At 43.5% G+C, this 24,896-nt stretch overlaps 1 protein-coding gene across 3 annotated transcripts in view; it reads right to left on the bottom strand.

The window, feature by feature from the left end:
- LOC126480849 (arginine/serine-rich protein PNISR) overlaps window positions 1-23,426 on the bottom strand; it is a 39,711-nt gene extending 16,285 nt beyond the window's left edge. The window contains exon 1 of one of the 3 annotated variants that reach the window (XM_050104209.1): window positions 23,288-23,426. Coding sequence is in view for 1 of the 3 variants with exons in the window: in XM_050104211.1 (XP_049960168.1) it covers window positions 23,288-23,290 (3 nt within the window). In the remaining 2 variants the exon portion in view is untranslated. Of the gene's footprint in view, window positions 1-22,489; window positions 22,505-23,287 lie in introns of those variants that run through there. The other 2 variants (XM_050104211.1, XM_050104210.1) reach the window with 2 other exon arrangements.
- Between the last annotated feature and the right edge of the window lie 1,470 nt (window positions 23,427-24,896).

Raw genomic sequence — 24,896 nt, 5'->3', positions numbered from 1 at the left:
TGATGACATCTTTGTGATCTGAATCAAAGGTGAGGACCCCCCCCCCCCAACATTTCTCCAGAACCTCAATACCTTCTTCCCCTTTCGCTTCACCTGGTCCTCCTCAAACCAACAAGCCACATGCCTTGATTTTGACCTCCACCTCAAAGATGGCTCCATCAGTATCACATCAAGCATATCAACCACCAGCAATGCCTCCACTTCAAAAGCTGCCACCCTTTCCATGCCCAGAAGTCCCTTCCATATAGTATAACCAACCACGGCCATCACATTTGTAGTGATGAGCAGTCCCTCTCAAAATATACCAAGGGTCTCACTAAAGCCTCCACAGATCGTAATTACCCACCCAACCTTGAACAGTAATTGATCTCCCATGTCCCATCTCTCCAGTGATCCCCCACCTCCCGAAGTCCCATCATCTGGCTGCAGAGGAGCATTCCCCTCATGACTCAGTGCCACTCACGACTGGAGCAACTCAATCATATTCTCTGCCAGGGTTTAGACTACCTCTCATCATTCCCTGAAATGAAAAATGTCCTTCTCACTGTCTTTCCCTCGCCTTCAACAGGGGTATTCTGGCTCACACCAAATCTACAGAACCCCATCCCTGAACCCCTTGCCTCACAGCTCATCCCTACAACAGAATTAGATACAAGACCTGTCCCATACATCCTCCCACCACCGCCACCTACTCCAGTCCAGTCACTAGCATCGCCTATCCCATCAAACGCAGGGCTACCTGTGAAACTGGTCACGTGATCTCTAACCTGAGCTGCCACCACTGTGCTGTGTTCTATGTGGGTCTGACAACCAAAAAGCTGCCTGTCCACGTGAATGGCCAACAACAAACTTTGGTCAAGAAACAGCTGTCCCACCCAGTTGCTGAGCACACTGTCCAACAGAATGTTCTTCATTTTTATGACTGCTTCACAGCCTGTGCCAGCAGGATCATTCCTACCGACCCCAGATTTTCTGAACTGCACAGATGGGAACTGTCCCTCCAATACATCCTACTTTCCTGTAAACCTCCTGGCCTCAACCCTCGTTAGTCATTGTCCTACACACACCTATCCCACTCCTTGTTCCCACTACAGCACTACACGACCCTCTACTCCACCAACGCATCCACAGTCTTTTTACTTCTCTCCTTTCCAGCTGCCCCCCCCCCCCCCTCACCCTCTGTCTAACCTCCCAACTACACCTACCTGCCCTACCTTCTCCCACCTAGTCCCTGCATGCTCCCACAAGCAGCACTTTATCGCCCCCCCCCCCCACCCCTGCCCTTCTACACTCCTGGAAATGGAAAAAAGAACACATTGACACCGGTGTGTCAGACCCACCATACTTGCTCCGGACACTGCGAGAGGGCTGTACAAGCAATGATCACACGCACGGCACAGCGGACACACCAGGAACCGCGGTGTTGGCCGTTGAATGGCGCTAGCTGCGCAGCATTTGTGCACCGCCGCCGTCAGTGTCAGCCAGTTCGCCGTGGCATACGGAGCTCCATCGCAGTCTTTAACACTGGTAGCATGCCACGACAGTGTGGACGTGAACCGTATGTGCAGTTGACGGACTTTGAGCGAGGGCGTATAGTGGGCATGCGGGAGGCCGGGTGGACGTACCGCCGAATTGCTCAACACGTGGGGCGTGAGGCCTCCACAGTACATCGATGTTGTCGCCAGTGGTCGGCGGAAGGTGCATGTGCCCGTCAACCTGGGACCAGACCGCAGCGACGCACGGATGCACGCCAAGACCGTAGGATCCTACGCAGTGCCGTAGGGGACCGCACCGCCACTTCCCAGCAAATTAGGGACACTGTTGCTCCTGGGGTATCGGCGAGGACCATACGCAACCGTCTCCATGAAGCTGGGTTACGGTCCCGCACACCGTTAGGCCGTCTTCCGCTCACGCCCCAACATCGTGCAGCCCGCCTCCAGTGGTGTCGCGACAGGCGTGAATGGAGGGACGAATGGAGACGTGTCGTCTTCAGCGATGAGAGTCGCTTCTGCCTTGGTGCCAATGATGGTCGTATGCGTGTTTGGCGCCGTGCAGGTGAGCGCCACAATCATGACTGCATACGACCGAGGCACACAGGGCCAACACCCGGCATCATGGTGTGGGGAGCGATCTCCTACACTGGCCGTACACCACTGGTGATCGTCGAGGGGACACTGAATAGTGCACGGTACATCCAAACCGTCATCGAACCCATCGTTCTACCATTCCTAGACCGGCAAGGGAACTTGCTGTTCCAACAGGACAATGCACGTCAGCATGTATCCCGTGCCACCCAACGTGCTCTAGAAGGTGTAAGTCAACTACCCTGGCCAGCAAGATCTCCGGATCTGCCCCCCATTGAGCATGTTTGGGACTGGATGAAGCGTCGTCTCACGTGGTCTGCACGTCCAGCACGAACGCTGGTCCAACTGAGGCGCCAGGTGGAAATGGCATGGCAAGCCGTTCCACAGGACTACATCCAGCATCTCTACGATCGTCTCTATGGGAGAATAGCAGCCTGCATTGCTGCGAAAGGTGGATATACACTGTACTAGTGCCGACATTGTGCATGCTCTGTTGCCTGTGTCTATGTGCCTGTGGTTCTGTCAGTGTGATCATGTGATGTATCTGACCCCAGGAATGTGTCAATAAAGTTTCCCCTTCCTGGGACAATGAATTCACGGTGTTCTTATTTCAATTTCCAGGAGTGTATTTCTTCCCCTCACCGATCCAGCCTCCTCCTTACCCACACCATCCAGATTGCTTCTCCCATTATGTGCTGCTGCTCGCAGTCTGGCCTCGGCAGCCAGAGACTGTGGTCATGAGTGTGAGAGTTGCATTTGTTGTGTGTGTGTGTGTGTGTGTGTGTGTGTGTGTGTGTGTGTGTGTGTGTGTGGTTCCCCCTACCCCCCCCCCCCCCACCCCAAATTAAATGAAGACCTTTTTGGCCAAAAGCTTGCTTGTTTGACAGTCTTTCTGTTGGGCCTATCTGTGACTCAACATCCCCGCTATATGGCGAGTGGATAAAATTGGGTTTTAATGGGTTTTACTGTCTTATTTTTGACAGTTAGTTAAATTTAAATTCCCATAGTTAATTTATTCAAAACACTACACTATCTATTTTACTACTGCCTGTTTAAAATTACTTGATAGTTTGTGTCTGCCTCTTGTCGCTGCAGTGTTGCCACACTGGTCACCGGCAAGCACGTGGTAATAGGTGACATAAAAACACACAAATCGCTTCACAAATGCTGTTAATGTGCGACATGGAGCACTGTTTGAAGTGGACGAAACAGGTATGCTAGAAATGCAAGATACTCTGTTGACAGCTGACTTTAGATGACCAATAACTAAACTGCAACAGACGACGGGTTTTGCAGCTCTGAACTGAAACTCGTGTCCTAAGCTAACCACAATCTTGTGATGTCTAAAGTATCAGAGAGCGGAGGTCAACAATCTGGGGCAGAACTGAAATCATTATCACTTTGTTGACCACTATTAAAGCTAACCACTATGTGCAAACTCGTGAGAGAAAAAGTTCAGTTTTAGCACTAGAAGCCACCTAATTCCTTGCTGTCACTGATTGGCTGAAACTATCCTCTTACTGGCTGCACGAACTGCCACTTTACCAACAGCTGAGAAGTCTTCGTTGGCACTTGGTTGCAGATTATAGACAACACAGGCAGATTCCAGATGAAGAAAGAATGGTGTGTAGAAAAATAGCAGAAAATAAAAATGTCAATACAACAATGAAAATGGCACACAAAAGAATTAGAAACAAAAAAATTACATTTAGATCAGTTAATTGAATAAAAATGATGAACTCTTTTGATTATATTTAGCCATAAAAAGATTTGTGGTAGCAGACGCAGTTTGAACCAACAACATGCACCACGGCAAGTTAAAATACTAACCATTGTGCTAAGATATAACACTCAGTCAAATTGTTCTATGTCTACCTGTAATAACCCAGTGGCAATGATTAATTGCACCCTTCAGAAACTAAAGTTTCATGCAATGTCGTGCAAAGCTTATTTAATGCAAGTTGATCTCTGTGACTATGACAAATGAACATGTGAAGCTGAATCACGTCTTGCACAGAAGTATGCAGTGGTGTTTAGAAGTACACAGTGGTGTTTAGTTAGTGCTGTGTGTGAAATGTGTGTGTTTCTTTAGCATCATTATGTGTGTTTTGTTTGTGGTGTGGTTATGGAAGTGGAAGTGAAGTGGCCAACTGTTCTGGCAGATACGCAACAGCAAATGGTTCGGGTGTGATTTTGAGTGCTTTGAATAGTAAAAACCACACCTCCAATGCGTGAAGTGTCAACTATCAAGCAAATTTTAATCCAACTATAGTGCTTCTTTTCTCGTCCTGCCAGAACTGCATTCATTGAGAGAATCTCCTCCACCTATGGGCTTGTTTGGTCAAAATTAAGAAATTATTTAGGAGAGAAAAGATTCGAGAAATTACGGAAGATATATAACTTTCTGCAAGATTCCAAAAAATAGTACTTTACATCCATTTCAGTTTTACATCAGGTTACAGTTTTTTAAAGTGTTAATGTTATTCAGCAGTGTTCCATACACTGCAAGAAAAGTTAGAAGACAATATTAACAAAATATATTCTTGTGACAGTAAATAGCTGCCTCCAGTAAATATGACCACTCTTATTGTCTTAAGGTTAACTATATAACATTTTGTAACCCTGATGCTGACGAAACTCTGGAATGTAACTTATGGTTTCCAATGTACACTTTTCACAACTCTTCTTGTTTGAAGCCCTTCTCTTAGCACCAATGCAACCACTTTCCACAATGTGCACCATGTGGTCTAAACTTTCAACAAATTCTGATTTGTTTAATCTCAGCAGCTCTATTTCAGACCATTCTTTCCCTCCCACCGTTTTACTGTCTTTCTTACTGTTTTTGGTCTCTCTTTTTAATTACCAAACAGTTATTTTCCTCTTTTTAATGTCTCTCTACAACTGTACTGTTTTGATGATTCCATCCACTCACACCTGTGATACCCTTTCATGTTGAACACATGTATGTTTATATGTCTGTATTTTACCTTGTATTAGGCTGGTAAATCCTACTGTATTATAAGTTTATCATTGGGTGGATAAATTAATATACTATACCACAATGAGGTAATAGAAGTCATAGGATACATTCTAATATCGTGTCGGACCTCCTTTGGCCTGGGGTAGTGCAGCAATTTGACATGGCATAGCCTCAAGAAGTCGTTTGAAGTCCTCTGCAAAAATACTGATCCATGCTGCCTCTATAGCCGTTCATAACTGTGAAAGTGTTGCTGGTGCAAGATTTTGTCCACAAATTGACCTCTTGATCATGTCCCATAAATGTTTGGTTGGATTAATGTCGGGCAATCTGACTGGCCAAATTATTTGCTCGAACTGTCCACAATGTTCTCAAACCAATCATGAACAACTGTGGCCCAGTAACATGACACATTGTTGTCTGGGAACATGAAGTCCATGAATGGCTGGTTTGGTTTCCAAGCAGCCAAGCATAACCATTTCCAATCAGTTCAGTTGGAACAAAGGACCCAGTCCACTCCCTGTAAACACATGCCTACACCATTGAGGAGCCACCACCAGTTTGCACAGTGCCTTGTGGACAACTTGGGACCAAGGCTTCATGGGATCTGAGCCACACTCGAACCCTACCATCTGCTCGTACCAACTGGAATAAGGACACATCTGACCAGGCCATGGTTTTCCAGTTGTCTAGGTCCAACCGATATGGTGTTAGTAAAGGCACTCATGTTGGTGGTCTGCTGCCATAATCCATTAATAACAAATGTTGCCACACCGTCCTAATGGATATGTTTGTTGTTGTACATCTGCCCCCCCCCTTTTTTCTTGATTTTTGCAGTTATTTCGCAAAGTGTTGCTTGTATGCTAGCACTGACAATTGTAGGCAAACACTGCTGCTCTCAGGCCGTTAGACACTGCACTGCCCTTGGTGAGAGGTAATGGCTGACATTTGGTATTCTCGGCCCTCTCTTGACACTATAGATCTTGAATTCCCTAACAATTTCCGAAATAGAATGTCCCATGCATCTAGCTCCAAGTACTATTCCACATACAAACTCAATTAACTGCCGTCGTTCGGACAAAATCACACTGGAAACCTTTTGACTTGAATTGGTTCAGTACAAATGACGGCTGCACCAACGCATGCCCTTCTATACCTTGTCTACTTAATACTATTGCCATCTGCATATGTGAATATCACTATCTCATGACTTTTGTCACCTCAGTGTATTATTTTAGATCTTGGATTTGAACAAAGAGTTAATGGCAATCCATTGTTAGGACCACTCCCCTCCCCATAATTTAAATACCAACTTCTATGTCCTCTATTACTTAATACTCCTAAGCTGAACCCTACATCTATTGTCACAGTATTTTTTTTCCTCCCTTCTTTTAATTACAGATATCTCTCTTATATTTTTCTGTTTGCCTCTTCTTCCTTACAAAGAAAATGCTTTAAAACTTCCGAAGCTTAAGATTTAATGTATCTTTTTTCCCCTATCAGTTTTACTGCAATGGTTAAGTTCCAGAAACAGATCGGAAATGTTCAAGAGGCTCAGGAAAATATTTCTATTGCAGTGTCTAATTAGACACAGAAAATGCAACTCTGTGAGAAAGATACATCTGAACAACCTTTAAAAACCAGGTAAACTGTAATACAGATGTTGAAGTTCATTATTGAATAAATCATTCCTTAAATCCACTGTCAATAACAGGCTCTGGTACAACTGGTTTTGGTGACGATGGAAAGAAAACTGTTTTCTATGTCAGGCAGATCGAATCTCCAGAAGAGTGCATTATCGTTGTAATAACTCAATTGACAGGAATAAATGATGATGTAGAGGATGAGTGCAAGAGGGAGAGGGAGGGGAAAAGGATTGCATTACACAGCCCTTAGGCTTGAATCAGTAATTCCATACAAGCCGCAGTGAAATTATGTTTTCATCATGTCAGTATTCAAGTCATACAGAGCTTTTTTAGCAACCAATGACACACAAATACAATTATTATTGTTGTGTCGCAGGAACTGCTAATGGACAGAATGTCTCATCCCTGTTAAGTAGTGTGTGAGGTGTCTGAGCGGCAAAAAGAAAAAGATAAGAGATACACAGGGGCTGAGACATGTTATTTGCTACCCTCTGTAGTGTCATACTACACTACCTATTAGCCACCATATTTCATGTAGTCTTTCTACTTTTTGTTTTAGATGTGAGAAAGTTCGTATCACATTTTTGCAAGCTACACGTTTGCTAAATTTGGTTCTGTAATCATAGCTGTTGTCTGCTCAACATATGCAAGCAAGCCTGGATAGGCATTGAAGGTACGTGTCTATATTTTAACATATGCTCTGTACATAAATTTTGACAACATAATCTGTAACTGTGCTGTATTTTGCACACACTGTATTTATTTACTTGTTAGTTAATAAAGCATGTTGCATCAAGTTCTAAAGCCAGCAGGCCTGCAGGGTTGCCACATCTTGCAAAGAAAATCAGTCTCATTACTTTATTGTCGTACCTCGTAAGTTACCATTTTCTGTAACATTTCTGTCTGTTCTTAAAAGTTGTGGATAGCACAAATCTTTTACAAATTATGTATTTTCTGTATTGGACACATCTATTGAGCAGAAAAATCGTACTAACAGACAAAGATCGATCCTAAATGGAATTTTCCAGGCTACATCCTCTCATTATGAGTGTCACACAATTAACTGAAACACAAATATTACTGACATTGTTGAGACACGATCAATGTCAAGTATTTGTTTCTCCACTAAAATTGGGAGGAATTTAGTTTCTGGTTGTAACTTCTCAACATTAAGAGATGACTGCTATTTAGTAGTTATTTTACACATTATCTACCACTATCCTGCATCATATCGCCTTAGTTTGACAATATAAAACATGGTAGAGGGATATTCAACGTACTTTACTGACATCCCAGTACTGCCTATCAATGGTGTGTGTGTGTGTGTGTGTGTGTGTGTGTGTGTGTGTGTGTGTGTGAGAGAGAGAGAGAGAGAGAGAGAGAGAGAGAGAGAGAGAGAGAGAGAGAGAGAGAGAGAGAGGGGGGGGGGGGGGGGGCGCGTGTCAGGGGTCATTGGAAGCATCTGATTCCACTTGTCTGTTTTCACCTATGACATAATGGTATTGTGGAGTATGATGTCACTGTCAGACAGGTGTTTTTGTGTTGTTTCACGTTTGCAGATTTCATGTTGCTGTATCTGATGGTGTGTTCTGGTGGTGAAGTATGGTACTGGGTTCATTTGAGTCTTGGTTGTCCGTGTGATAACATGGGTTTACTTGGGTCTAGGTAGTGAGCCCTATAATGCGAATTTGGAAATATGTGTTTTGTTTTCAGTGATTTGTGTATATATCAAAGGATGGATACGACTGACTATCTTTTCACCACATGTTGCTTTAGAGATGATATGTTGTCGACTATAAATGTTCTGCAGGTTTTTAGATTATCAGCAGATAATATTAGGTGCCATGCTTATGGGCAGTACCTGAAGTTGGAGGAAGGTAGTATTGCTAGGTCAGATGCATTTCTGTCGTAGACCGGTTTGTGGAAGAGATGTTATGAAAACTTAGTGGTTAACAATGGTATTCAGTTTAAAGATTATGACTCTCAGGCTTGCATTAATACCATAGAAGGGTTTGTGGGGGAAGGGGGGGCGGGGGGGGGGGGGGGGGGAGCAATGAAACAAGAAGGGGGACACGGTGCTCTTCCAATCTTCAATCCCATTTAGATGAGTATTGCTGATGGAAGAGAATCCCTGATATTTTTTATTTCTTTTTTTTTTCCTTCTTTTAAGGGCTGTGGGGAGGATGTATATACCAAGGGTGTGAGAGTGTTGGGTTTCAGTGGGTGTGGAAGATAAGGTTGTAGGTACTGTTTGTGAGGTTGATGGAACCAGTTACAAGTGGGGGAAGGATGTGTTTAGATGTTCCTTTGTTTCGTGCGAAGAGGACTGGTTATGTTGTTGAATTTTTTAAGGAGTGGTTGGTTTTGGTTTTTGATCGTTACTCTTTTTTGTGGGTTTTGTGATTTTTAGTGGTATCGTGTGGGTTGGGGTTGGTGTATTGGTGGGAAGTTGTGGGGGCTGGGTTGCTTTTGTATATATATGTGTGAGCATGGGGGGGATCTAGGTGATTTTATTGGAGGCTTTTGGGGTCGTGCTTTTAGGCTGAGTGAAGTGTATGATTCCTGTCAGTTTAGTGGCTGTAGCGTTATCTCGTAAACTGAGTTTTTCCTTAAATTTTGTGTATAATATATGTGCGATGGTGCAGAGTTTTGTACTGATGTACATTTAGCTTGACACCATCCTATGCACCCTACTTCCCACAGTTGCCCCCATTACCTTAATTCTAATGCTGGAGTGAAACCTTCAGATGACTTTATTTTGTTGATGTTTGTTGCAATGTGTTTGTAGTGACGTTGTTGTTGTTGTTGTCTTCAATTCAGAGAGTGGTTTGATGCAGCTCTCCATGCTACTCGATCCTGTGCAAGCTTCTTCATCTCCCAATACCCACTGCAAAGTACATCCTTCTGAATCTGTTTAGTGTATTCATCTCTTGGTCTCCCTCTAAGACTTTTACCCTCCTCGCTGCCCTCCAATACTAAATTGGTGATCCCTTGATGCCTCAGAATATGCCCTACCGACCGGTCCCTTCTTCTAGTCAAGTTGTGCCACAAATTTCTCTTCTCTCCTATTCTATTCAATACTTCCTCATTAGTTATGTGATCTACCCATTTAATCTTCAGTATTCTTCTGTAGCACCACATTTCGAAAGCTTCTATTCTCTTCTTGTCTCAACTATTTATCGTCCACGTCCACTTTCATACATGGCTACACTCCATACAAATACTTTCAGAAACGACTTCCAGACACTTAAATCTATACTTGATGGTAACAAATTTCTCTTCTTCAAAAATGCTTTACACACCACTGCCAGTCTACATTTTATATCCTCTCTACTTTGACCATAATCAGTTATTATGCTCCCCAAATAGCAAAACTCATTTACTACTTTAAGCATCTCATTTCCTAATCTAATATCCGCAGCATCACCCGACTTAATTCGACTACATTCCATTATCCTCATTTTGCTTTTGTTGATGTTCATCTTACATCCTCCTTTCAAGACATTGCCCATTCCGTTCACCTGCTCTTCCAGGTCCGTTGCTTTCTCTGACAGAATTACAATGTCATCGGTGAACCTCAAAGTTTTTATTTCTTCTCCATAGATTTTAATACTTACTCCGAATTTTTCTTCTGTTCCCTTTACTGCTTGCTCAATATACAGACTGAATAACATCGGGGATAGGCTACAACACTGTCTCACTCCCTTCCCAACCACTGCTTCCATTTCATGTCCCTCGACTCTTATAACAGCCATCTGGTTTCTGTACAAATTGTAAATAGCCTTTTGCTACCTGTATTTTACGCCTGCCACCTTCAGAATTTGAAAGAGAGCATTCCAGTCAACAAATGCTAGAAACGTAGGTTTGCCTTTCCTTAATCTATTTTCTAAAATAAGTCGTAGGGTCAGTATTGCCTCACGTGTTCCAACGTTTCTACAGAATCCAAACTGATCTTCCCCGAGGTCGGCTTCTACCACTATTTCCATTCGTCTGTATAGAATTTGTGTTATTATTTTGCAGCCGTGGCTTATTAAACTGATAGTTCGGTAATTTTCATACATGTCAACACCTGCTCTTTGGGATTGGAATTATTATATTCTTCTTGAAGTGTGAAGGTATTTTGCCTGTCTCATAACTTGCTCACTAGGTGGTACAGTTTTGTTAGGCCTGGCTCTCCCAAGGCTGTCAGTAGCTCTAATGGAATGTTGTCTAGTCCCAGGGCCTTGTTTCGACATACGTCTATCAGTGCTCTGTCAAACTCTTAACGCAGTGTCATATTTCCTATTTCATCTTCATCTACACTCTCTTCCATTACCATAATATTGCCCTGAAGTACATCGCCCTTGTATAGACCCTCTGTATACTCCTTCCACCTTTCTGATTTCCCTTCTGTGCTTAGAGCTGGGTTTCCATCTGAGCTCTTGATATTCATACAAGTGGTTCTCTTTTCTCCAAAGGTCTATTTAATTTTCCTGTAGTCAGTATCTATCTTACCCCTAGTGATATACACCTCTACATCCTTACATTTGTCCTCTAGCCATCCCTGCTTAGCCATTTTGCACTTCCTGTCGATCTCATTTTTGAGGTGTTTGTATTCCTTTTTGCCTGCTTCATTTACCGCATTTTTATATTTTTTCCTTTCATCAATTAAATTCAATATCTCTTCTGTCACCCAAGGATTTCTACTAGACCTCGTCTTTTTACCTACTTGATCCTCTGCTACCTTCACTATTTCATCTCTCAAAGCTACCCATTCTTCTTCTACTGTACTACTTCCCCCCATTCCTGTCAATCGTTCCCTAATGCTCTCCCTGAAGCTCTCTACAACCTCTGGTTCTTTCAGTTCACCCTCATCCCATCTCCTCAAATTCCCACCTTTTTGCAGTTTCTTCAGTTTTAATCTACAGTTCATAACCAATAGATTGTGGTCAGAGTCCACATCTGCCCCTGGACATGTCTTACAATTTACAACCTGGTTCTTGAATCTCTGTCTTACCATTATATAATCTATCTGGGACTTTCCACTATCTCAGGGCTTCTTCCACGTATACAACCTTCTTTCACGATTCTTAAATCACTGTTAACTATGATTATGTTATGCTCTTTTCAAAATTATACCAGGCGGCTACCTCTTTCATTCCTTACCCCCATTCCATATTCATCTACTACATTTCCTTCTCTTCCTTTTCCTACTAACGAATTCCAGTCCCCCATGACTATTAAATTTTCATCTCCCTTCACGATCTGAATAATTTCTTTTATTTCATCATACATTTCTTCAATTTCTTCGTCATCTGCAAAGCTAGTTGGCATATAAACTTGTACTACTGTAGTAGGCGTGGGCTTCGTATCTATCTTGGCCACAATAAAGCGTTCACTATGCAGTTTGTAGTAGCTTACCCGTATTCCTATTTTCCCTTTCATTATTAAACCTACTCCTGCATTACCCCTATTTGATTTTGTATTTATAATCCTGTATTCACCTGACCACAAGTCTTGTTCCTCCTGCCACCGAACTCCACTAATTCCCACTATATCTAACTTTAACCTATCCATTTCCCTTTTTAAATTTTCTAATCTACCTGCCCGATTAAGGGATTGGGCATTCCATGCTCTGATCTGTAGAATACCAGTTTTCTTTCTCCTGATAACAATGTCCTCCTGAGTAGTCCCCGCCTGGAGATCTGAATGGGAGACTATTTTACCTCCAGAATATTTTACCCAAGAGGACACCATCATCATTTAACCATAAGTAAGGCTGCATGCCTTCAGGAAAAATTATGGCTGTAGTTTCCCCTTGCTTTCAGCCTTTCGCAGTACCAGCACAGCAAGGCCGTTGTGGCTAGTGTTACAAGGTGAGATCAGTCAATCACCCAGACTGTTGCCCCTGCAACTACTGAAAAGCCTGCCCCTCTTCAGAAACCACACGTTTGTCTGGCCGCTCAACAGATACCCCTCCGTTGTGGTTGCACCTACAGTACGCCTATGTGAATCGCTGAGGCACGCAAGCCTCCCCACCAACGGCAAGGTCCATGATTCATTGCCATACTGTATACACTGGAAGTAGACATTTCCGCCATACTGACGATGTCCTGTGTCGAAACAGGTGGGTGGAATCGGACAGTTCCCTAGTGGGGGGTGGGGGTGGGGGGGGGGGGGAGAAGGTAAGAGAAGGAGGCCATGTTTAACACATTCTCTCCCACACCCTCTTACCTTGAGAAAACATGTATACAAAATGTTGTACGTATTAAAAGTGTGAGGATCCTTTAATGTGATAACTCCTAGACCATTTAGACTCGGAATCAAGTGCAGAAAAATATAATCTGCATTACAACACTTCATAAAAGAAATGACACTGAACTGCAAATAAAATATTTTCAGTGAATAGTTTATGCAAGAAAGTAGTTAAAATTACCATATGACAACATCAGTAAATAATAAAATTAGCCCTAATCGTAAAGAAGTAAAATGTGTCTAAAATGTATTAATTAAAACTGCTGAATTTGCTACTTCAAAATTTATTCTTGATTAAAATGAAAAATCACCAAAAATTTTATGTCTAGGTAGTGCTAATTATCGCTTACATATTTGAAACCTTGGTGAGCTTCGGCAATGGCAACTGACTTTTAAAAAACAACCTGGGAAATTGTTATGGCTTGGTAGCAAAGATGGAATTTCTTATACAGAATCTTCGCACTTTAATGGTAGCTATAGGGTACTGCAACAGACTAGTTTATCTACATTTACTTATAGATTAATATATCAGTCTTGCTGAAGAAATCATTAATGATTTGCCTAGACAGGGAAATTACTAAAGACTTTATGACATGTCTAATACTATTGTACTAAGAGGTCTATGGATGAACAGATAAATAAATCAAATCAAATAAATAAATCCAGTGACATTTTCAAATCTGAAACACCTATGATGTACACATGCAGACTGAAGCAACAAATGAAAATTTTAGTGATTTAGGGGGAATACCAAGTGGGTTGAGGCGTGAGCGGGAATTTGGATAAAGGAGGGAGTTGTTCTAGGGGTCAATTTTATCTCAAATCATACAGGACACATCAATTGATGACAATATATTTCACTGCAAAAATTTATGTTAGACCTGTATATCATACGTGTTAAGAAATGAAATATTTTCATTTTACCTTTGTTTTTGTAAATGGTAAAGTCCTACTTGGCATATGTTTTGCTTTAAAGCTCCCTCTTTATGTATTCAAATTTAGTGCCCCCCCCCCCCCTCTCTCTCTCTCTCTCTCTCTCTCTCTCTCTCTCTCTCTCTCTCTCACTCACTCTCACACACACACACACACACACACACACACACACACACACACACACACACACACACACACAGGCTTCCTTTTAACTAACCAATTTAAGAAGAAAATACAAAATTTTTAATTTTTTTTACTTAATTTTTTTCTAATTTGGAAAGTAAAAGAATGATAACTTCTGAGACACAACTGATATAATTATAAACAATATCGTCTCTGCTCCAGGTATCTATATTATGTAAATACTTATTACAAAGAAAAAAAAAAAAAAAAAAAAAAAAAAAAAATCACATTTTTACAAGTTGGTTGGTTGGTTGGAGACGGGACCAAACTACGCGGTCATCAGTCCCTCCGACCTGAGATTAACTAAAACCGATAAAATCCCACATTAAAAGAGGGAATTACAACATCCATAAAATGATAAACCATTGACAGGGAAGGAAGGAAAACAGCAGAAGACGAGTGAGGGAAAGAAAGTGACTAATGACAGGGGCATGAAGAAAGAAGCACAGGAGACAAGAGATGCTCAGGACATTACAGACCTCATGAGGAAAGGTGTGGGAAGGTAGAGGGGCGGGGGTGAACCACCAAGCCCAGATGAAGCCAATCCAGTCTGGGTGAAGGGGGGAGCATGAAAGCCTGCCGTCCCCTCCACTCACCAATAAGGTGGAAGGCCCCTCCCTTAAATAAAACAATAAAAACCCCCATCATGAATAAAACGTAAAATGAGATGCGCCACTGAGGCATCGTCAGCCAAAACCAGGGGTAGCAATTCTGGAAAGCTAAAAGTCCGTCGCAGGGTGGCTAAGTTGGGGCGGTCCAATAAGATGTGAGCCACAGTCAACATCGATCCACAACGGCAGAGAGGTGGGTCCTCATGGCGGAGAAGATAACCACGAGTCAAAAAAGTATGGCCGATGCAGAGCCGGCAGAGGCCTTACGAGAGGCCCGTAAGAAGGACCGACATGGAGTTGTAGAATCCTTTATTGTCCTGAGCTTGTTTGGAGAAGAAAGAGTGCTTCATTCTGCATCCTAAAGGCCCAAAACCTAACAACTTAATGCAGGGCGGAAGTCTATTTCTGGAATGCCAGTAGCGAAAGATGGCCTGGTAGTAGTTAATTTAGCCAGTCGATCGGCAAGTTCATTGCCAGGAAACCCAACATGGCCTGGGGTCCAAATGAAAACCACTGAGCATCCACTTTGAACGAAGAGAGAAAGGGAGTCCCGAAATAGCGATGTCCAACGGGTGGCGAGGGAAGCACTGGCCGATTGTGTGCAAACCACTCAGTGAGTCACTACAAATAGTGAAGGATAGTCCTGAGCAGGAGCACATATGGTCCAGTGCGAGCAAGATGGCTACCAATTCTGCAGTAAAAACACTACAGCCATCTGGCAAAGAGCGAAGTTCCATGCGTCACACATAGGCGCGGCCGGCGACCATGAAGCCATCAGTATAGATCACTTTTGAACCCTGAAAGGAACTAAGGAGACAGGAGAACTGGTGGCAAAGAGCCATCGGGAGGACAGAATCCTTTGAATCGATCGAGAGATCAAAACAGAGTTGCAGCCGAGAGACGCACCATGGAGGGGGGCATGCGTGAGCGGAGAAGAGAGGTGGTAAAGGCAAGTGCTGGAGCTCAGAAAAGAGCGACTGAATGCGGACAGCCATCGTAAGCCCACATCGTGGCCGCTGTTGTGGAAGGGTGATCTCCGTGTCTGGATAAACAAGACCATAATTAGGCTGCTTTGGGGTGCAGCGAATGTGGAGTGCGTAAGATATCAGCTGTTGCTGGCGCAAAACTGAGTGACGGAATCCCCGCCTCTGCGACAAGGCTAAGTACGGGGTTAGGCCAGAAGGCATAAGTCGCAAGTCGGACCCCACAGTGGTGGATGGGGTCTAGGATCTACAGTTTCGAAGGCGACGTAGAACCATAGACAGAACTTCCATAGTTTAAACGAGACTGGACCAACACTTGATACAATTGCAGGAGAAAAGAGTGATCTGCACCCCAGGTGGTATTGCACAGACACCTAAGAACACTGAGATGGGACCAGTACGTCCTCTTCAGTTGGTGAGGGAGCCATGTCAACCGGGCATCGAAGACCAGACCGAAGAACTGATGGGTGTCAACCACCGTGAGGGGCTGGCCAGCGACGGCAGAAATGCATGACAAGTCTTGGCCGCCGAAAACTGAAAGCCATGGGAGAGAGCCCATGAGTGGGCACGACAGATTGCTCCCTGTAGACGGCGTTCTGCAGCGCCCATTACAGAGGAGGAGAGGTAGATACAAAAATCGTCAGCATACAAAGATGGGGACACTGTCAGCCCAACAGCTGTCACTAGACCATTAATGGCTATGAGAAAGAGAGGGATGCTCAGCACGAAACCCTGTGGAACCCCATTTTCTTGTCGATGGCAACAGCTGTAGCAGGAGCCAATCTGGACCCAAAAAGAGTGATAAGAAAGAAAATTAAGGATAAAAACGGGCAAAGGGCCATGAAGGCCCCATTCCTGAAGGGTGGTGAAGATGTGGTGGTGCCAGGTGGTGTCATAGGCTTTATGCAGATCAAAGAAGACTGCAAGGAGGTGTTGTCGATGGGCAAAAGCCGACCGGATACCAGACTCTAGGTGCACCATGTTCTCTACCATAGAGCGGCCACAGCGAAAACCACTTTGAGTCGATGACAAAAGGTTGCAGGATGCAAGGATTCAAAACAGCCGCCGACTCACAATATGTTCAAGGAGCTTGCAGAGGGTGTTAGTAAGGCTAACTGGACAGTAGCTATCCAACTGAAGAGGCGGCTTCCCTGGCTTCAATACCAGAACAATAATACTTTCCTGCACACTGGGTAGGAAATACTCCCTCATCCCACAGACGGTTGAAGAGCGTCAATATACGACAGTGGCCAACCACCGCTAAGTGTTGGAGCATTTGGTTGTGTATCCGATCTGGTCCAGGAGCTGTGTCAGGACAAAGGGCGAGCGCGCTGACAAATTCCCACTCGCTAAATAGGGTATTATACGGTTCTGAGCAGCGAGTAACAAAAGACAAAGGCAGTCATTCTGAATGCTCTTTCAGGAGAAGTAACATGGGTGGATACTGAGCCGACGCTGAAGCTTGAGCAAAGTGTTGAGCGAAATTTTCTGCCACAAAGTCTGGATTGGTAACGACAACACCATGTACAGATATTCCCGCAACCCCAGTGGGAGGATGGTGACCAAAAATTCGCCGGAGTTTCGTTCAGACTTGTGAAGAGGGGGTGTGGGGTCCTATGGGAGCTACAAATTGTTCCCAGCAAATCTGTATCTGAAATTTGATTAGGTAGCGGGCCTGGGAGCGGAATCATTTAAAGACCAGAAGAATAGCAGTAGAAGGGTGCCACTTGAAGTGTTGAAGAGCACGGCAGCTGTCTTTTATGGCTGCAGCAATTTCCAGAGTCCACCAAGGGACCATCTTATGGTTGGGGGAACCTGAATGAGAAGGGATTGCTGAAACAGCTGCTGAAAGGATGGAGGCAGTCAAGGTCTAAGTAGATTCATCAACACTGTCGTGTGTCAATTCAGGGGGGATGGGAGCAGAGGAGAAGGCACCCCAATCTGCCTTAAGATAGGGCCCACCTGGGAGGGTGACAGAGCAAGAGACACTGAAGGAAAGTCAGAACAATCGGGTAATGGTCGCTGTCACATAAGTCATCATGGACACCCCCCTCAATGGAGGGAAGAAGGCTGGGACTGCAGATGGAGAGGTCAATGGTTGAGAAAGTATCGTGCGCCACACTAAAGTGTGAGGGAGCGCCTGTGTATAGTAAACAGAGGTCAATCCCTGCCAGAACAGCTTCAACTGTCCTGCCCAGGGCAATAGTCGTATGACTATCCCAAAGAGGGTTGTGGGCATTATAGACCCCTAATAACAGGAAGGGAGTTGTTGAAGAAGGGTGGTGAGGGCATGGGATGTGGGCGGCAGGTGGGAGGTAAAGATTACAGATTGTGATTGGAGTGGCCAGATGACCCCGACAGCAATGGCTTCCAGAGTGGTATGGAGGGGAACCCATTTACTAACAATATCCTTGCGGACCAAGGTGCAAACACCACCAGAAGCCCGCAAGGGGGCAATTCGGTTCCGACAGAAAGCTTGGAACCCACAAAGGGTCGGTGAGTAACAATTGAGAAAATGGGTCTCCTGGAGTGCAATACAAGTGGCAGAGTAGAAGGAAAAAAGGGGCTGCAACTCTGGAAGGTGACGCAAATATCCATTACAATTCCACTGGAGGATTCTCAAGCTGAAGTGGAAGTGATTGGACTGGAGTCGGTCACACCACTGAGTCGCTACCAGTCACCGATAAGGAGTAATATTCATATAGGTGGGGTCAGACTTTGTTGGTTCATTGACTGTAGGAGGGGAAGGCCGCACCTCAGGGGGTACCAGAGGGGCCTTGCCCTTCTTCCTGTGTTTCTGCTTCTTCTCTTGGGAAGGAAGAGAAGGGCAGACTTCAGCAAGGGGCAGGCACGGAATTACACCGGGCAATCTTGGCGCCCACTGGCCGCAAGTCACGCTGCCGATGTGGAGCAGTAGATCGCCTTTGGAGTCCTGGGAGGGAGCTCCAGTACCGCCTGCCGCCGAAGGAGGGAAGCACTTCTCCGGCAGGGGAGGGGGAGCAGCACCCGAAGAGGTGGGTATGAGTACTGAGGGGCAAGGGGAATGGGAGAGGGGGGAGGCAGCTGAAGGCATGGGGCGAATGGGGTGGGACTGGGAAGAGGAGGGGGTAGGAAGGGAATGGACGCAACTGAAGCAAAAGTAGAGGTCATAGACACGGGATAAGCCGGTCATATTTCTGAAGAGTCTCAGTGTAGGTGAGCCGATGTAAGGTTTTGTACTCTTCTTTCTTTCTTTCTCAAACACAGGGCACGTAGGCAAGCATGGAGAATGCTGTCCCTTACAATTTACACACACTGGCGGGGGAGCACAGGCACTCCTCTCATAGAGGGGGCGCCCACAGTCACCACAGAGAGGATCAGTGGTGCAGCGGGAAGACGTGTCCAAACCTTAAGCATTTAAAACATCTCATCGGTTGTGGAATATAAGGTTTGACATCACACCGATACACCATTACCTTGACCTTCTCTGGGAGGACATCTCCCTCAAAGGTCATGATAAAGGCGCCCGTAGCGATGCGATTGTTTGATGGGCCTCGCTGCACACAGCATATAAAATGAACCCCTCGCTGCTCGAGGTTAGCACGGAGCTCCTCGTCAGTTTGCAGAAGAAGATCTCGGTGGAAAATAATGCCCTGTACTTAGTCCGCCCTAGTACCACTCACTCCGATCAAGGGCTCGTCCCGTGGGCGCCACCCAGCCACAGCAAGGGCCGTCTGGCACAGCAGCCATTGCCAGGAGTTCTGGTGCCCCAAAATGATTAGCATCGACTCCTGGGAATACACGAGACGTTAAAAACTCAGGTACTAGCAGTGTGATCCCTGTGGTTTCAGGGGGCTCAGCCAAGTGGGTACTTAACAGCCCCACCACATGGACTGGCTACCATGCTGGTGACCTACAGGAGGGAGGCCAGGGTGCAAAGGGAAAGGGGAGAGGAACCTGCACCATGGAAGCTAGGTAGGGAGTTCATCCCCAAATGGCTCCCACTGAATGGAAATTTTTTGGAAATGGAGGTCAAACCCCAAGGGGACCAAAAATGATGAAAAGGAGATGGAAGCAGCAAACTAAACAATAGCATAGACCAAAACAGAGCCAGAAGGATAGCCAAGTCAACATAAAGCAGTCCACTAAGAGGGAAAAGAGGGGGCAGGGACAAAGGAGCAAGGAGAGGGAGGAAGAGGAACAGGGAAGGTAATGCAGCCTTCAAAGGAAAGGAAAGGAGGCTGCAATAGCTCGGGGCCCCGTGCGCACCACACATGTACCCACAAACGAACTGTGGGCCCCCTGGGGGGACCTAAAAACCCCTATCACAAAACTTATGAAAATTGCACAATACATTGTCTTGTTAACGCATTAGTAGTTACTGCAAACAATGTGGGCAATATTTTTCTGTGTAAAGTGTTACAAATTTTCCAACATTCTGCATATTTTGCATCCATCGAACTTCTAGTGTAAAATCTACACGTTGGCAACACTGTTTCTAGTGCTCTTCTGTTTATAACGAGTGAGAAGCTGCATACGAATCATTCTGCATACAGTTTTGTGTTTGGTTTGGGCATTTTCTTAGATACAATGTCAGTGAGGAAATATTGCAGTGAATGGGTGAGATGCAAAGGCCATGAAAAAAAGACACAAGAAGTTGGTGTTTAAGAAAAGTGAAAAGCACTTCACAATTGTTGGAAATCTGTCAGAGGTATTGCTGAAATACGTTGGTCCTCAAGTAAATGTGTCACCATGACCTCCATTGTGCAGCAATTGCTGTACTCATTACAAATAGAAATTTAGTGATGGCCCACCTGAACCATTGCCGTCACCCGAATGTGAAACTGAAGAATACAGTGCAGATGCTTATATTCCTAGGTGTGAAGTTACTGATGCATTGAATGTTGGCATTTCTGTTGTAGAGACAGGTCTAACATATAAAATTTTCAAATTTTGCACCTCAAAATATTGCCCACTCTGATTGAACCTTCCACAAATACAATCACCAACTAGCATACGAACATACCACACAATTTTTAGAATATTCAGAATAGGTGTTTTACAGAAAATAGTTTGTAAAGAATCAAAAAATTTCAGATTATCGAATCTTTATGTACAAATATTTTGATAGTATAAGAATTTCAGGCATTTATGTCATGGAAGACAGTTTGCAGTCTTTTCACTCTATAATTTCTCAAGACAGTTAACATCATGTGACTATTCATATTCTCAAAACACAATTTTGAAGTTTGTTGGAAGTTGCAAATGTTCGCAGTTAATTTTTCGCAATTAAAAATGAAAAAAATTCAGAAGTGTGAGGGTGTGTTAATCATGTCTGATGGTACTGTGAACAAGTCAAGAGTGAATGTGTCACATCAATATATATTGGAGATCTGAAATTATTTTAATAAAACCCTAGGGTAGTAAGAGCAGTTGTGTAAAGTCAGTGTGCCAGTGTGATATAATGGTTAGTGCATCTGCCTACTGAGCAAGAGACCCGGGTTCAAATCGCAGCATTGGTATAAATTTTCATTTGATGCTTCAGTCTGCATACATACATCATAAAGAAACAAAATAAATTTGAATGGTTGAGTTCTAGATTTTCCATGACCAAAATGAATAAAAAATATTTCAAATCATACTGTCTAGCATTTGCTATGACAACTTCATAACTTCTCTATCCCGTTTTGTTTATCTTTTTTGATGGGCAAACTATTAGACTCCAGCAGCATGACCTAGGAACATAGCTATGTCAGTGATAGACACGTGACATCTCTTCCATCAATTGCTGTTGTTAATATTTACTACTAATAAAACCGTATTAACTGCACATACTCCAACAAACTGTACAAGTTCATGTGCAGATATGCCTCAGCAAATTAAAGTGCAAACTATAACCTAAACAGCCTGCCAAAACACCCACTTAATGGTGGGTTCATTATCAGTATAGACACTGACAGAAAATGAATCTTGGCATTGAAAAATGTTGCTTGTGTACAGGACTTACCTCACTGGGTTTGAATGAAAACTGATTTCCCAACTTAACACAAAAATATGTGGAATGGATTTCAACTTCAAAATCTCAAATAGAAATGCCAGAGCTCCAGCATCATTAGCACCCCTAGCACAATCACAAAAAATGTTGTTTGACCACACTGCACTGATTCGTTCCTAAAATACTGTGCAACACATTTGTTACCAGTGTTACTGTGCTATCAATGTTTGCACAATATCTAAACACATGGAACACTGAATCTACCTGTAGTCTGATAACACACACAGCATTGTATGGAAAGTAAAAACATAAACCACTGAACACAAATAACTTACCATTTCATAAAATTGGGCCAATGGAAATATAAACAGAATTGAAGAATTATTGAGTTGGAAGCCAACAGATCCTTAGGCCTTCTTATACTACATAACACAATGGTGTACGGAGGGGGGGAAAAAAAAAAAAAAAAAAAAAAAAAAAAAAAAAAAAAAAAAAAAAAAAAATACTGTGTCACCTAAAACATCAATACCACAAAGAAGAAAACATTATCGCGAAAGAACAAACGTAACACTAAATGAATAAATCCCTATCCCTACATATGTGTGCATGTTATGTTCCATTACAGTTACTGGTATCTTATAATTTACTGATTGTTAGCATCCTCTATTATTGTACTGTCATGATAAAGGTCAATGCCAACGACTATGATTTTTAGAAATGAGTTTGTGACAGTATTTTGTAAATTGTGTTGAAATGCAATGTCATTTGGCATTATTTACGATGACCCTTGTTAAACTGTAAATACATGCCGTTGACTTTTACTATTTGTATCACACAGAAACACCAGCTGGAAGGTATACCCACAGGGTGATGAACACACGACGAGGGTGGACACTTGTAAACAAATTTTCACGCTAAACAGTGTATGTTACACTTTCAACGACGTCATTAACAGTCCATGTGTAATTTCTATTTCGAGTCAGTTACGAAAACTGTTAAACGAAAGAAGACTCTCTCTGAGGACTCAAAATACTTCACTGAATTGCCTTTCGCATGATATAAAATCATTATCACGTCTGCTGCAACAGACAGTCGCAGAACTGATGTGAACCATTTACACAGCGTAACAAATTAGTCTCCTTAAATAATTAACGCTTCCCACTCCTGAAAATATCTCGGTATGGGCGGTGGCGGTAAACAAATTCTGCAATGCTTGTGAAACTTCCACGGAAAACTAACCCAAAAATTCAAGTCTCTGCGTCCCTCTCGGGTATGATGGCAGATGTGAATAAATAGATGTTATTAGTAAACATACCATACGTCCTCTTCTAGTAAGTGGTGTTTCCAAGCACCGAAACAAGAAAAAGCTTAAGTTCAACCCTGATACTCGAACCGAACTTTACCATCTAAATACCACTATTTAATTTTGTCACATTATTGTTCAAATAAAAATTTGAAAGCTGTTGTAACAGCAACATTCAAAAATACCCGAATCTGTAACACAGCAACTTAATCACTGGTTTAATGCTGATGTTTATAGGTTATGTTCGGGATGCGGTAATTTTCCACACTACTTCATGCACGATCGCAAAAGCTTCCATTTGAGATCTATAACTTCCAGTGGCACAGATGATGGATCTTATTTATCATAATATTACACACCATTCGGAAGAGTCGAAACTACCACTTGAAAAAATGTTTTCCGATCCCTCGTTGCTCATTCTTCACACACTGTTTGAAGGCACACAGTACTGTTTTTGTCTGTGTTCTAATGTCACAGAACTCCACAGGATCTCTTCAGGTAGATCGATGCAAAGTACTTCATTTCGACAGCCAGAAGTTCGCTAACATATTTTCTACTCAGACTCTTCCATTTATCTATTGTTATACACGTTGTGTAAATAGCCATTTGACTTAAATTAGGCCTGTAACATTTACAAAAAAATTAAAACACCAATTTCTACGAACAAGTAATATACAACAGGCACATGTAAAAGAGAGTCTTTAAAAGCTATTACTGACCTCACGGTCAGTGTTGTCTGAAAGCTAAAATAAATAAAGAATATATAGTAAAGATAATGTTTAAAAATGTACACATAAATTCAAACAGACAGGAAATTATTACAACGTAGCTAGAAAGATAATGAAATGCATTATATCAATTTTCTTCATAGTACACTGTGTTCGGCATGCTTGTTCTGGGAATCATTTGACACGTACTGGAATAGTTTATTTCGTTTATACTGAAATTAAAATGTTATTTTCGTGTTTAAAATCTTCGCGCCTAAGATACTGGTAGTGTCACAGCAGAATTTATTTTTATGTTCGTATGTGCTTTTACTTACACATACGAGAGGTATTGTGCACCTTTCAAATATATACTTTGGCTTTCTGAAGGCATTTGGCTTTCCTGAAGGCATCGATACGCAGTGTGCGCACATGTGTTAGTGAGCGCCGCGCTATTGCAGTGGGCAAGTAGGGAGAGAGTACAGACAGACTGTGCTGCACGCCCAGCTGCCAAATGTCTTGCCGCTCTTCTCACAGCAAGGCGGATTGTCGCGTTACCTGGCGTGCAGCATGGCGAAGCAAGGTCTAGGTAAATGCCGTAATAGCGAAGAAGATAAAACGCATCAGGAAGCCCAAGCTGCAGAAAGCACCGACGAGCGAGTGCAAGAACAAAAGGAGGAAAATGACCGCAGTACAACGGTACGTCCCCTGAACATTCCGTGTATAGGCGACGAGTCGATAGAGCTGCATGATTGGCCATTGCAGCGCTGCGCTGCAAGTTCGGAGTTGTTGTCCAGTCTGTAGACTCCGACACCATAATCAAGCTGCAAGCCCCGACGAACATGGGCGTCTACATGACGCTGGAAAGCACTACAGCAGCCCATATCGCTGATGAGTCCGTCGAGAAGACAGCTTCGCAACCCCGACATGTGAAGACAACCAAGGCACTCCTGAGGGGACTGCCACAGATATCAGCGAGAAGGAAGTCCAGGAAGGACTGCGGCGAGCAGGTTTCCACAGTGCAGCAATCAAGTTGCACAATTTGACGAACAAGAAGAGGCCGCACTCTTCATTGATGCAAACAACAAATGACGATGACGACGTATACGCAGTGTGGTTTGCTTCTAGGCTTTCCTATCGAGATGGAGGCTCTCCCCACCAGCCTGGATCCGTCACCCCAGTGTTACAGATGCCAGAAAGAAGAGCATGTGGCGAAATACTGCCACAATGCTGCAAGATGCATTAAGTGTCCAGGGCTGCACGT

The sequence above is a fragment of the Schistocerca serialis genome, chromosome 5, assembly GCF_023864345.2.
Source record: "Schistocerca serialis cubense isolate TAMUIC-IGC-003099 chromosome 5, iqSchSeri2.2, whole genome shotgun sequence".
Lineage (NCBI taxonomy): Eukaryota > Metazoa > Arthropoda > Insecta > Orthoptera > Acrididae > Schistocerca > Schistocerca serialis.
The sequence above is the reverse complement of the archived record's forward strand: the minus strand, read 5'-3'. Positions and strand labels throughout refer to the sequence as shown.